Here is a 15667-nt window from a genome sequence, read left to right on the forward strand (position 1 = left end):
ATTACCTAATAGGCTTCCAGTGGAGTGTATCGGACAGCCGCTGAGCCATGGAGCCCTTATTACCTCTCATCAGCAATTATAAACAGGACGAAGTGGCGGTGACGGCGCTGATAGCGGTGGAGGTGACGGCGAGCTCCGATAGGATGATATATGGTGATGAGATTGTACAGGCTCAGCTCTATCGGACAGATGACTTGTATTATCCTTTCCTCTCTCTGCCATCCGTTTCCTTTTAGGAGCGCAGAGTCATCCTATACAAATACATCCTCGTTACAGGCCGGGAATGGGAGGCCTAATGGCGGCCATATTTTCTTGTCATTGCACATCCAATGAAATGCTGCTCTGTTATCCATTACTTGACAGCAATTACTGCCATATTGGGATTCAATAAACTTCAACGTCACCTTAATAGCGTCATCTGCCTGGGGGATATTTACATTTATAGTTCAAGTTCAGCTCCACCTGCAACCAATATTTCAGTTCTGTTTGGCATGCTAAGTTACAATCCTTGTTTTAGCCCATTGGAAAGTGCCCAGTTGGTTTATCTTTAACCAAATAACAGGGGAGTTCTGTTGTGAGGGAGTGACACCTTCATGATCATGTGGGAGTAATGTAGACAAACACTACTGAGGGAAATCTCACCATTGTGGGAGGGGCAGAGACACCAACTACTGGAGGTAATCTCACCATTGTGGGAGGGGCAGAGAGACAAACTACTGGAGGAAGTCTCACCATTGTGGGAGGGGCAGAAATACAAACTACTGGGGGAAATCTCACCATTGTGGGAGGGGCAGAGACACAAACTACTGGAGGATGTCTCACCATTGTGGGTGGGTCAGAGACACAAAGTACTGGGGGAAATCTCCCCATTGTGGGAGGGGCAGAGACACAAACTACTGGAGGAAATCTCACCATTGTGGGAGGAGCAGCGACACAAACTACTGGAGGAAATCTCACCATTGTGGGAGGGGCAGAGATGCAAACTACTGGGGGAAATCTCACGATTGTGGGAGGGGCAGAGAGCCAAATTACTGGAGGAAATCTCACCATTGTGGGAGGGGCAGAGATACAAACTACTGGGGGGGATCTCACCATTGTGGGAGGGGCAGAGATGCAAACTACTGGAGGAAATCTCACCATTGTGGGAGGGGCAGAGATAAAAACTACTGGGGGAAGTCTCATCATTGTGGGAGGGGCAGAGATACAAACTACTGGGGGGGATACCATTGTGGGAAGGGCAGAGACACAAACTAGGCACACAATGTTGAAAGGTTATTAACCTTGTGGAAGACAAATTATTGAAATGTAAGGGTCCTTTTAAATTACATTAAATTACAAAATCGATTTTGCATAGGTGCGTGTGTGCCTACATAATTATATTGACATTATATTGTGCTGTTAGTCTATCATGTTTCGGGCACTGGAGGAAGGAGGGTTTCAGACAAGAGTAGATTTGCACGGAGGACCTCAGCAGTATGATAAGGATTCTCCATAGGCCATTGAGCAAGCCTCCAGTGCAGGATTCTACAAAGATGCATTGGTGATCAGCGGTGTCACCTTTACAGCTATGCAGTATGGAAGGGGTGTGTGATTTATAACACTGGCTGAACAGGATTATGAATATTTTATCAGGCGAAGCGGCTCACATATATGTATTTCTGTTTTGCATTTTGCGGTTTGGAAGGAGCTGTACTTGTCAGAATGGTAGGGATAATATAATCGTCTATGGCCTTATCTGTATGTATGGAACTGTATACTGTTTATCATCTCCCGTGAGTATATTTGGTGTGTAGCGTACATACGGCCCAACCGCCACACGCTGCGCGGTTATCTTCCTTCTTAGCAGTAAATGATGTGCAGATTACCAGCTGGGAGATGTTGGAATCCCACCGATCCGACCTCTTAAGAAACTCGTCTAATCCGCAGAGTGGAAATCGCTAATTACTGACAAATCTTCCTCCCTCTCGTGAGGCTGAGAAAACCGCCAGCGCTTGGCTGTGGCCGCAAAGGATGAAACGATCCGTCCCCAGCTTAACACATGAAGAGGGTCGCACAGACTCGCTCCAGTGGGTGGGTCAGGGTCACCACCATGCTCCTACGGGGCCAATTACTAAAAGGGTTTTTTTTTTTAATAGTTAATGCTTTCACAGTTTTATCAGTTTATGAGGCGGCTCTAGGCAATTTCTCTGCTTGCTTGCACAATATTTTGACACAGCTGAAAATAGATTCCAGATATATCTATTTTATAGATAATTTCACGTATTTATGGAGACTTTAAACCTGGTTTTCTAGCCAGCATTCATTGGTGGACACAGGACTCTATTCTTCAACATATGAATGTAGGACATGGGTAGGCAAAGTCCGGCCCTTCAGCTGTTGTGGTACTACAAATCTGGCTTTCTCCCAGGATTCATTGGTGGACACAGGACTCTATTCTTCAACATGTGACTGTAGAACATGGGTAGGCAAAGTCCGGCCCTTCAGCTGTTGTGGTACTACAAATCTGGCTTTCTCCCAGGATTCATTGGTGGACACAGGACTCTATTCTTCAACATAAGAATGTAGAACATGGGTAGGCAACGTCCGGCCCTTCAGCTGTGGTGGTACTACAAATCCGGCTTTCTCCCAGGATTCATTGGTGGACACAGGACTCTATTCTTCAACATATGAATGTAGGACATGGGTAGGCAACGTCCGGCCCTTCAGCTATGGTGATACTACAAATCCCGCTTTCTCCCAGGATTCATTGGTGGCCACAGGACTCTATTCTTCAACATATGAATGTAGGACATGGGTAGGCAACGTCCGGCTCTTCAGCTGTGGTGATGCTACATATTCCGTCATGCCTGTGGCCGTCAAAGTCCTGCATTTCTGCATTGCATTTGTAGTTCCACCAAGCTGGAGGACCGGTGTTTGCCTTCAGCTGCTCTAGGAGGTTTTAACATGGTGAAGATCGAGAGGCACGTCCCCATCTAATGACTATACCCCTGCATAGAACCAGGCTTCTATCTCCCTACTTTGCAAGGCCACTAGGTGGATGTGGCTGCATTGGCGGATGCTAGCTTTGGATGTAAGGTCTTTGGGGGTTTACGGGTCGTTCTTCTGGGCCCGGTCATGGTTGAGGTCCTTGCCCAACTCTCTTTTTTTGAGGACTGCTTTCAAACCTTCTCCATCGAAAAATAGAGTCCTGTTTCTTCCAATGAATGCTGGTACATAATAGTTTTTGGTGTGCTCCACACAATCTATTTCTCCAGTAGTTCGTTGAAGGGCACAGTTCCATACAATCCTTTTCTCAAGTAGTTCGTTGAAGGGCACAGTTCCATACAATCCTTTTCTCCAGTAGTTCGTTGAAGGACACAGTTCCATACAATCCTTTTCTCCAGTAGTTCGTTGAAGGACACAGTTCCATACAATCCTTTTCTCCAGTAGTTCGTTGAAGGACACAGTTCCATACAATCCTTTTCTCCAGTAGTTCGTTAAAGGACATAGTTCCCTCCCTACTGATGATGGGTCGTTTGGAATTTGTGTAATGTTTTTTTTTTTTTTAACATCTGAATTTTTATTATAGATGATAGTAAATAACAGTATTACAGGAATGTACATCATGAAGGTATGCATCAGGTATATAGATTCGAGTTGTACAAAGTTGTTCATTGCTGTTTTGTGTTTAACTTAGTGAATTATCACAGGCTCTATAAGGGTACAAATGATCTGTAAACCTGGGCGTTTCGGAGCACACACATGGAATGGATTGTCTAGGTTGTGGCTGCTTTCTTGTTTCTTCTGAGAATAAGGTCCATTGCCCGTAGGGAGTACGTTTTCCCCCATGTGTGTGTCCAGATGGAGCCACGTCTTTAGGGTTAGCCGCTGTGCCTCTCGAAATAGCTTTGATAAGATGCGACTAAAAGGCGAGAGGGGTGGGGGGGGGTAAGTAAGAAAAGAGAAGCGCGCAGAAAGAGAAGGAGGAGGAGGGAGGAGAGTATGAGGGGGTGTCAGGTGGAAACCCAGAGGACTTTCCCTAGTACAGCTATCGGTATGCATACTACATCAGATGAGGAGGAGCTGTCGATGGGCATCAGTTGTTGCATGTGCCTCCGACCAACAAGACCATGTCTTTTCAAATTTAGGCATGGTGGATTCAAGCTGAGCCGTCCGCTTCTCATGTGCCATTATCCAGTTAACATGTCTTTTAACGCTGGGGATACTCAATTTATCGGTTAGCCATGATTTCGCTATTTCCCTTTTTGCTGATGTTAGTATGTGGAGGGATAGCTTAAAGGCGACTTTGGGAAGTCCCCCTGGTTTGCAGTTAAGCAGTGCAAACTTTGGGTCTTTATCAATGGTCGTTTGTAGTAGTGTTGTAAGCAAGGAAAATATTTGGTCCCAAAATCTGGAAACTATCGGGCACTGCCACCATGTGTGAAAGTAAGTACCCGGCTCTGTACAGCCCCCGAAGCAGAGTGGTGAGGCAGCCGGGTTATATTTGGCTACTCTTGTGGGTACTAGGTACCAGCGTGTCAAAACTTTGTAATTTATCTCCAGCATGCTGGAGCATCTAGAGCTAGATTTCGTGCTCAGCCAGGAGTTTTGCCACATGATGTCATCCAGAGAAGATCCCAAGTCCCCCTCCCACCGGGACATGTAAGAGGGTGTGTGTGTATTCGTCTTCGTGAGAAGCGCCGAATAAATGGCCGTGATGGTGCCTGGTGCGTGAGGGTTGTCCTTGCAAATCTTTTCAAACGGACTCAAGGTGTCCGGTGATTGTGTAATGTTTTTTTATCCTTCTCCTGTTCACTGCTTTGCTATTACTGATGCAGATGCATCAGTATTAGCATAGGCATTACTTGGCACTTGAGGGTGCTGGGTCTCTTTTGATTTGTGTGTCCAGACCTCCTAGTATCAGGATCTATAGCCAGATGTTGAAAAATAGTCTTGTGTCCTCCAATGAACTTCTGCAGAATGTGAGCACCATCAGTCTGTTCTGACTGACACCAGTATACTGTATAAGTCTAAATAAAACTGTAACTTTAGCACTGGGGTAGGGGGCAGGTACAGCTGGCTCTGCTTCTAGATAGGCAGAGCCAGCTGTCACTCACGCAGCTGGGTGGACCCAGACATAATTGTCGGGATCCGTTCCGGCTGCGGCGTCTTGGTATACCAGGAGCTGTAGCTCGCGATATACTGAGCTTTGGGTGACGGGAGGATGCCAGTTTGTGTCCTCCAGTGACCCTGGGGAGAACTATGGGGAAAAGCCCTGACCTCATAGTTCTCCTTTTAAAAAGAGAAAAGTCCCTTTTTATGGGGAAGCAGCCATATAGTCCGGGGTTGTTAGGACTCGCTGCACAGAACAGGAAAAGTTTGACACAGATGACATGAGATGGGTTCATCTCCCTAACAAGGACCTGGTGGTGACCCCCAATCTTTATCACCATGTTAGGATTAGGATATCGGCTCGTACCATGCCCATACTTTGTGCTGGGAGTTGGATTCTGGGCTGCCTTTTGCAGTGAGAATATAAAGTGCACTTCTTGTTGTTTTTCCCCCCACATCCAGGGACGCTTTTACAGAGACTTGACATTTTGAAGTGTGTGATTTGTAAATGCAGCGTGTTGTGTGCTTAATAACTATTCTGAGCAGAGCGCAATCTGTTGTTCCCGCATGGCATGTTTAGAAACGTTCACATAGTTTGACTTATCAGAAGAAGCAAACGCTCTGGAGAGTAAAGTTTGTTGCAGCTCCATTGTTCCAGTTAGTTGCAAGGAGTGAATTAGGTAACCAGCGATTTAGACTTGTGCGAAGGCGGGGGAGGGACCTGCGCAGACGGAGCCGTGTATGACGTCAGAAACAAACAATACGGAGAGAGTGACAATATTATTATTATACAGGATTTATATAGCGCCAACCGTGTGCGCAGCGCTTTACAATATAAGGAAGACATTACAATCACAATACAATTCAAGACTAGATGGTAAGAAGGGCCCTGCCCCTGAGGGCTTACAATCTAAAACACAGAGATCTATTTATAAAGACTAAAACATTGCTCTAATATAGCTCTGACATATTCAGCAGTGTTGTACAGAGAACACTGAGCCATTCTCATTAGTCTCCTCACCAGAGGAACTTGCACTCTAATGTCCGTCCCTCCCCCCCACTTATACACTATGATTATACATTTATATAGCTCTGACAGATTTCATAGCACTTTACAGAGAACGCTCAGCTAGTCACATCAGTCTCTGTACAGAGGAGCTTACACTCTAATGTCCCCCCCACAGCACACACTATTATGATTATACATGTATATAGCTCTGGCATATTCCATAGTGCTGTACAGAGAACACTGAACCAGTCACATCAGTCACTACACCCAGGAGCTTGCACTCTAATGTGTCGCCACAGTTGTTATACATGTATATAGCTCTGACATATACTGCAGTGCTGTACAGAGAACACTGAGCCATTCACATCAGCGTCTGCACCAATTTTTCCATGTTAACAAAAATGTTCATCAAACCTGTTGTGGACGATCTGATATTTAAAATCCAGTCTGGCCTCTACTTTCCTTTTACAGCAGTTTTACACAATGGGGGGAATTTATCAAAACGGGAGCAGACAAAATCTGGAGCAGTAGCCCATGGCAACCAATCAGCATCTCCCTTCAGTTTGCTCAGGTAAGACTTGAAAATCAGAGAGAGAAGATGATTGGTTGCAGTGCAAATCTGCTCCAGATTTTGTCTGCTCCACTTTTGACCAGGATGGATTTGATTTAAATCATCATTTTTAAAGAGCAACTGTCCTTTCTGTCCCACAGCGGCTCCTCCTCTGACCCGCTGTTGACTCCTCCTCTGACCCGCTGTTGACTCACCGACAGTCCCATTCACTTTAATGGGACGGCTGGTGATGCTGCAGTGACACGACAAGGTGAGTGACGTGGCGGGTAGCAGGTGAGTGGATTTGCAAAACAATGGGGTAACGAAACATTCCTGAACTTTGTTTTATGATTTATCTCATGGTTACTTACTGTGAAATTGTGTGCATGCATCAATGCCGCGCATGTTATCTCGGCTTGCAGAGCTTGGATTCATTGAATGAGTTTACCAAAATGTAAATATTGCGCAATATACAGCCTCATGCTACATAACTAAGCTCCATTTCATTCTGAATAAACTAAATTATTAATGTATCTTAAACAGAAAACTATCTTTAGATAGATTTTTATTAAAATACATTTGATAAAAATCAAAAAAAATCTGATTTAAATCAACAAAAAAACGTTTTTTTTTTTTTTTTTTTTTAATCATCGATTTTTTTCTATCCTGGTTTTGACAAATTCCCCTCTGTGTATATTTGATTGTGCAGTCCAGTAGGCACCAGAATTTGATCCAGTACACACAACAAGCAGCACTCCATAACAGAACTGGTTGGACACGCCTCCTCTCTTCCTCTTTAATACAACTCTGTGAGGATACTTGTGATGAGGGGTGTGGCTGTTACTCAGCTCTGCCAGCACAGAGCACTGGATGGAGAAAAACAGGAAGCAGCATTTTTATTTTGAGAAAAGGGTATTTTAAGGGCTTTGCAAGCAAAAAAACAGTCACCGATCATAACTGACAGAGGGTACAGGTCTACAAAGGAGTAGAAAGGGTACCTAACTCGCCTCTCCTGCTGCCACATTCATCCTCCAGACCACCAAGTAAAAGCCCTATGTAGGTTTTGAGTTAAAATGTACTTTCACTGCAGACCCTCCTCTCCCTACAGACAGTGCTCGGGCCCCTAGATTCACCACTCACAAACACTACATCATAGAAGCAAGGGGACCAAGTTCTCCATATCTGAAAGCACTGGGTATTTCACCTCCCTAGTAGAGGGCAGCAGCATGGGATAGGTACCAGCTGTGGATTAGTCATGAATGGGCAAGTATAGGTTTGCTTTAAAAGGTGGAGAGACATTCTAATTGTTCAGATTACGGTGGCAGATGTTCACACTCATTCAACACTATTATTATTATTACATAGTATTTATATAGCGCCAACAGTTTGTGCAGCGCTTTACAATAAAAGGAAGACATTACAATACAATTCAAGACAAGATGGTAAGGAGGGCCCTGCCCCTGAGGGCTTACAATCTAAAAGGGAGGGGCAAATGATACATGAGAAGGTAGCTGTGTGGGGATGAAATGTTTGAGAATGTGAAGGTTCAGTGGTTAGGTTAGGTGGGATAGGCTTCCTTGAAGAGATTAGTCTTTAGGGAACGCCTAAAGGCAGTCAAGGTGGGAGATAGACGGGCAGGGTGGGGGAAAGAGTTCCATAGGATGGGAGAGACTCTAGAGAAGTCCTGGAGGCGAGTATGGGAGGAGTGGACAAGGGAGCTGGAAAGCAGGAGGTCAATGGATGAGCGGAGGGGACGGTTAGGGTGATATTTTGAGACAAGGTCTGAGATATAGCCGGGGGCGGAGTTGTGGATGGCTTTATAAGTTACTGTTAATATTTTGAATTTTATCCTCTGGGCGAGCTGAAGCCAGTGTAGGGATTGGCAGAGGGGGGATGCAAACACTGACTGGCATCATCAGGTTTATTACTTTGAATCATTAGGCCCAGCTATACAGATCGAGAGTTCGGTCATTGCACAGCTTTTGGTTGCTTTCTTAACCCTCTAATATACGAAGAAGGTCATCGCCATCACCATATTTCTTTCAGTGCAGGTTTCCTTTACCACTTCTTTGCTCTCATACTGATTCATGTAAATGAGATTTTCACAGATTATTATTGTTATTATTAGAGGTGCACCGAAATGAAAATTTGAAAAGCGAAACCGATATTTTAAAAAATGTCGGACTGAAAACGTTTTTAATTTGAACTTTTTGAAATGTTTCAAATATTTTATTTTTTATAAACTTTTTAATTTTTTTTTATTTATTGAATCATTTTTTTATTAAATATTTTTATTTTTTACTTTACTGTTGTGGGCTTCGGGGAAATATTAGGGGTCTAAACAGACCCCTGATATTTCCCTTTTAAAATAGAAAAAGAGATTGAGGACACAAAGTCCTCAGAGACACAGAGTCCTCAATGTCTTTTTCTGCAGCCCCAGTTATAAATGTACAGGAATCCTCTATACTGAGTGTTCCTGATCATTCATAACAATGAGGACAGAGTATGTTTACTATAACCACAATCATGAATGAACAGGAGGTGATAATTATAATTCTCCATAATTGAGGATATAGTAACCATACCATGTCCTCAATTATGTACAAACACTCAGCGATCACTGATTGCGGAGTGCTTGCACTCGTCTCCTTCCTGACACGCTGTCACAGGAGCCTGCTGTGACAACGCTGTCTCCGCTCACACATCGCTCAGCCAATCTGTGATAGGAGGCTGAGCGGTGTGGGTGTAGACGTCGGCCGCTCACATCGTTCTCCTAACGCAGCGCTCGGCCGGCTCTCAAAGTTTCTCTCCTCCCCGCTGGGACACAGAGCAGCGACCAGCGGGGAGGAGAGAAATCATGGATGCGCTGCTGTATCCGCCAGAAAATGGCACTTTCAGCCAATATGTTTCGGCAGCCGATATATCTGTGCATTCCTAATTATTATTATTATACAGGATTTATATAGCGCCAACAGTTTGCGCAGCACTTTACAATATAAGGAGGATATTAGAATCACAGTACAATTCATGACAAGATGGTAAGGAGGGCTAGATCATGTTTAATGCCACTTTTCCAATATCACAGAAATCTACAGGAGCAGTTCATTGGAAGAGTTGCATTAGCCTTTTCTTCTTGCTGTCTTTAACACGTGGAGACGTGGTGGAGGAGAGGTGGAATCATACGGGTAGGGTAATCTTAGACCTTGTACAGGTAGCTGAAAGGGTTAATATTCTGCGCTCACCACAGGTAGAAGCTGCCAAAAAAACAAACTTTGAAGGTTTGTCTGGATCTGGCCGTATCTTGTCCTTGTAGATGACACCGACTCTTTCATTTCATGTCAGCATTGAAAATTCAGGATCCACATTTACTCGGGAAGCTCAGACTCCCATCGGATTGACAGACACAAGTCAGAGCGTGTTCGAAAAAAAAAAAGCAGCCAAAACAGGGACATTGGGAGGACTGAGGAAGGAAAACAAACATATGAATAAGTAATGGTTGAAGTGGAGGATGGCGCGGAGAACAGAACAAAGCAGAGACGGGGAATGGATTATACAAACATCGGAAATATCTCTTCTTTTATAAAGACGATGAACTCAAAAGAAAAAACTGATGCTGGAGTGGTTCACATGTATTGTCAAGATAGTAAAACGATTACTTTTCATACTTCAGCCTTAGTCTGTCCTTCCAATAATTACCTCCAGTTTTATGTAAATGCGACTGCTTTTTCTAACATTATCTTATGCGCTTTACGGCGTGTTCTCACCATGTCCGTAGAGTTGCATTTTTCTGCACATCTATGGTGTGGACAAGGCACATAGGAAACAATTGTTTTCATGTGCCCTATTCACATCATAGATGTGCAGAAAAATGCAACTCAGTGGACATGGTGTAAGCAAGCCCTTATGGCCAAAAATATGTGCACCGCCTTCCAAGTGATGGAGTTCAGTTGTTTCCAGTGAAGGGTTCTGCTAATGCTACAACATACAAAGACATTTTAGACAATTGTGCACTTCCAATCTTGTGGTAAGTTTGTTGAAGGCCACTTTCTGTTCCTGCATGACTGTTCCCCTGTGTACAAAGCCAGCTCCATTAAGAGATGGTTTGCCCAGTTTGGTGTGGAGGAACTCGAGTGTCCTATACAGAGCCCTGACCTCAAACCTACTGAACGCCTTTGGAATGAATTAGAATGCCAATGGCGAACCAGGTTTTCCAACCCAGCAGTAATACCTGACCTCACAAATGGTCTTCACTTTAGAGTCGGGATGCACGGATACCAAGTACCATACTCGGTACAAGTACAGATACTTTTCCAGCTCCAAGACTAGACTACAGAAAAATCCAAAACTTAGGAGGCAGCTGTCATTTGTAAGGCGCACACGGAGCTCCTGGGATTTGTGCATCCCCATTTTAATGCTTTTTGTTTTTTTATAAATATATATAAAGGGATGCACCGATACCATTTTTACAAGTACCAATACTTGCCCAAGTACTCACAGATACAAGTACTGATACATTTTTGTTGTCATGCGACAGTTTTTCTAAAACAATACAGACTAATGATTTTAGGACAGTGGTGGAGCACCAGAGCCAGGTCCCAGCTGCAACCCTGGTAGTTCTCATGAAAATGCCAAGTATCGGCGCATCCCTACTTTAGAGCTTCTTCACACCTTGTCCATTGAGTTGAGTTGCATCTTTCTGCACATCACCGCACATGTATGATGTGAACAGGGCACAGAGAAAACAATTGTATTCTCAACCCTACAGAACTTCTTTTGGGATGAATTGGAACATCTCTCGAAAGCCAGGTCTTCTCATCCACCATCAGTACCCGACCTTACAAATACTCTTTTGACTGAATAGGCGCACATTCCCACAGACACACTGCAGAATCTTGTAGAACGCCTTCCCAGAAAAGTGGGGATTGTTATAGCCACAAAGGGAGGCCAAACCATTTAACGGCCATGGTTTTGGAATGGGATGTCCAGCAAACTCATATAGGTGTGCTGGTTAGGTGTCCACAAACATTTGGCCATGTAGGACTATATTTAACATATAGTGTATGATCTAAAATAATATAATGAATTCTATGGTGATGGATCTATTGGGGAGCTCTCTGCACTTTGAATTCCTGTGAGTTTCTGGGTCTACACACCTGCCATCACTTCAGCTCTGCCATCAATTTCCTACTTTTTCATTTGCCTTATAGTGTGGTAGATCTGGACTTATCCACAAAAACCAGAGTCCTAGCTTCATCTAAGAGATGAAATCTGGTTGTTGTGGCCATCTGCTGCCCTATATTAGCCCCAGTGTTTGGAGATCCTGCCACTGGTGTCCCCAAGAGACTGGAGAGCCCGAGTCATTGGCACCTGACATAAGCTCATAAATAATTTTTTCACTGACCTAACCTTTTATACTGCCCCTGACTTGGCTTTCTTTTTGCCCTTCATGTTGCCAATACAATTATGGGTTAGTGCAGAGCCTGCCCTGCAAGTGAGAATATTTTTTGACTACTGCTTTAACTACTTCAGTACCGGCATGTTACACCCCCCTCATTGCCGGGCCATTTTTCAGTTCTCAGCGCTGTGCAAGTTTGGCTGAGAATTTTTTTACAATATAAATTCAAAAATGTTGAAAAAAAACTGTTTCTCTTACTTTTATCTGTAAATCAGGTGATCTGATTTTTTTGTGCTGCAATTTTCTGGAAATGAAGACACATGCCGGTATTGAGGGCGTTATAGCATGGAGCTTGGTAAAAATGCATCCAATAAATAGGGATTTAATAAATGATGCAATAACTGAGGGAGGTGAAGGTGTACAGGTCACGTACAGTGGGAGGATGGAGATGAAGGGGTTAATGTATCAATGTGCAGGATAAGGGAGGTGTAATGGTTAATATACAGGTCCGAGCATAGATAGATTGGATTGAAAAAAAGGAGGAAGGGGGAGGTGGGGGGGGGGGGAGAAGGGTTAAATTGAGTTGAAACCTTTTTGTTTTTGCTACTAGTGCAGCTTGTTTTCACTAGTAAGTAATTCATGGATGACTCATCCATTCATTACTTACTTTACTCTCCCCTGCCTCTGAGGTAAGAGGAAGGGGAGGGCTTGGTAATGTAAACATTGGCATGTGATCGCTGTGATAAACAATCAGCTCTGTGTGTTAAGGCGCAGCTGTCTAACAGCTGGTGCAGCGGCTGCAGTGTCAGCGAGCGCTCACGCGTTCATGGGGGGACGTATGCGTACGTCCTTCCAGAACAATCCACCAGCAGACCGGCTGTTTGAAAACAGTGGCCTTTCCAAGGATACCTAGTCATCCACCTAAAAAAATTGTGTATTAAAACAAAAAAAAATCAAGTATTTTAAATTCTTACTTGCAGTGTTTTTTTCCTTTTCAAAAATCATTTTTATTCACTTGCAATTCACCTTGGAATTTCCTAGAAAATTTTACTGCGCTAGGAGAGTCAAATTCCTAGCCCAGCCCCTTCCCTGCTTTGCACATCATAGCCCTTTCCTCTTCTGGGAGTGTCTTAACTACTCTCTGTGCTGGCCAAGCTCCTCCACCCCTCCCCTCATTTGCCTACATAATTTGTCATGTAGCTGCCAGTGGAGGAGGGATGGACAATATCATAGAGCAGGGGTAGGCAAACTTTGGCCTCTCCAGCTGTTTTGGAACCCCATAGGGAGTCCTATAATGCATTGCAAGACTCTGACAGCCATAGGCTCCCAGAGGCAGATGCATGGGATTTGTAGTTTCACCAGAGCTGGAGGGCTGAATTTTGGCTACCCTTGCTATAGTTTCAATGCAACGCCAGCTCTGATGCTGCTGGAGCCACTGTCATAACATCCAAGGTGGCGCCGCCCAGCAACAGTCTCTGGGCTTTTGGATGTCTACACAAATGTGCTAAATTCTCATATAATCTTATTGAAAGATTTTTGTCGAAATGAAAGGTCTGGTGATGGGGGTCTCGTCGCCAGGAAGTGAATATAAATATCGTGCCTTTGAGACAGGAAGTGAGAGGAAATCTCAGTGTGGGCAGAAATAGAAGTAAAATTGTGGCAGAGGTCCTCGCCCTTCTCCACTCTTCCAAAAACTAACAAAAAATGTTGGCCTGAGCTTTGCTTTATCGATGTACAAAAAATGAATTAGCTGCAAATCCTGGCGGGATATTGTCATATAGTTATCTATACATGATGCATTAAAATGGTAAATTTAATATGCAGCCAGTTATGCCAGGATGGGCTGAAAACATGACAGGCACTCTTAAAGTGAGCAGGCTGCTGCCAAACGTTCAGCAAGATGCCATTTTCTGGACGTGACCTCTTGTTGTTACCATCAGAAAACTTCCTGTATGTACTCGGAATAAACACACATTTCTGGGAGAAGCATAATTAAATTCATTTGGGGGTCAGCGGGCTCTTGACTTGTCATAGCAATATTTCAAGAGTTTCCACTTCAAACTTCTCATCCAGCTAATGTGCATGCTTTGCATACCGATTCTTTGATTTGTCAGGTAGCGGCAGGAATAAGTACGTGGAGCCGGGTAATCAGCGGGAAATTTCTGAGATTCACCCTCCTGTGTGACCTAAAGACAGCAATAGTGGGGGGGCTCTGATTCTAAAGCTAAACTCTGGACACAAACTTTGATTTAGATACACTCCTACGAATCCACTTTATGTGCACCAAATTAGCAGTGGCACCACAGCCTGTGCAGCGCTGTGGGTGGGATCCTGTCAATGGCTGGACTTCATGGATGACTTTTTAAACGTAAAAAGTGGGACTGAAATCCAACCATTGACAGGGTCCCTCCCACAGCTCTGCAAATCCAGCTACTGACAGGTTCACTTTAAGGTGTAAATATTGCTTAGTACAATAGTTTGTCTCTGTGTTAAGTGCCGTCTCTTTGTTTCCGCTACAGATTCCCAGTCAGAGGAGGAACCATCCCCCATGAAACGGCCTCGACTACTAGACAGCGACGAAGGGCCCAACCGCCCCAAACAGAAGAGCCGCCGCCGCTGCTACCGCTGCCAGATAAAACTGGAGTTGGTACAACAGGAGCTGGGCTCGTGTCGCTGCGGTGAGTTCCATTTTCTGGGGTACGAGGTGGGGATTCATACCCCCATGGGCCTTACTGATGTCACATATGCAGATCTGGTTGCCCACCAGGGCAGAATGTAGACAGACCTTGGAAGAGGGACAAACGCTGGTCTGTCGGGAAAGGGGGACTGTAATTTTTCACACACTCGCATACATTTTCGGCCAATTTCAACTACTTTTAGCCAGCTTGTGATTGCTAATAACATTGAAATGGATTAAAAGAATGAGGGCAACAATTCTATTAGCAAATTCAATTGACCAGCAAACTTTGGTCAGTTTTATGTAATGTAAGGGATTTAATACATTGACAGAATAATGGACATTGAATAAGTCTGATGGACAGCAATAAAATGTTTGCCGCATTTGATTGCCCTTTCTTCAACTGTTGCCCACCTTTGCCGCTATAACAGTCACAAGGCTTTAGAGTGTGTCTGTGGGAATTTGAGCTTGTTCAGCCAAAAGAGCACTTGTGAGGTCAAACACAACTTGTTGGACATTGGACATCCCACCCAACTCTAGGATTCTGTCTCTCGGACTTTGTGCCCATATAGCCTAAACAGCATTTGTGAGGTCAGGTAGTGATGTTGGATGGGAAAACTTGTCTCGCAATCAGCGTTCAAATTCATCCTGAAGGTGTTCAGTAGGGCTGAGTCATTAGGAAATGAAATACTTGGTGTTTTGAAAGTCTACATTGCACAGTTACACTATATGGCCAGAAGTTTGTGAAAACCTGACCATCACACCTATATGAGCCTGTTGGCCATTAAGAACCAGAACCATGGCCATTAGGATGAAATTGGTCCCTCATTTGTGGCTATAACTGACTCCATAAGTCTGGGAAGGCTTTCCACAAGATTTTGGAATGTGTGAAGTTTTACCCATTTGTGAGGTCTGTTACTAATGTTGGATGAGTAGAGCTGGCTT

General features: G+C 44.2%; 1 protein-coding gene across 1 annotated transcript in view; it reads left to right on the plus strand.

The window, feature by feature from the left end:
- The window catches only part of ZFAND3 (zinc finger AN1-type containing 3), a 138495-nt gene that overhangs the window by 108739 nt on the left and 14089 nt on the right, over positions 1 to 15667 (plus strand). The window contains exon 5 of the mRNA XM_018563334.1: positions 14565 to 14723. Within this exon, the coding sequence (XP_018418836.1) occupies positions 14565 to 14723 (159 nt within the window). The remainder of the gene's footprint in view (positions 1 to 14564; positions 14724 to 15667) is intronic.

This window comes from Nanorana parkeri, unplaced genomic scaffold (assembly GCF_000935625.1).
Source record: "Nanorana parkeri isolate BGI_ZX_2015 unplaced genomic scaffold, ASM93562v1 scaffold655, whole genome shotgun sequence".
NCBI classification, from domain to species: domain Eukaryota; kingdom Metazoa; phylum Chordata; class Amphibia; order Anura; family Dicroglossidae; genus Nanorana; species Nanorana parkeri.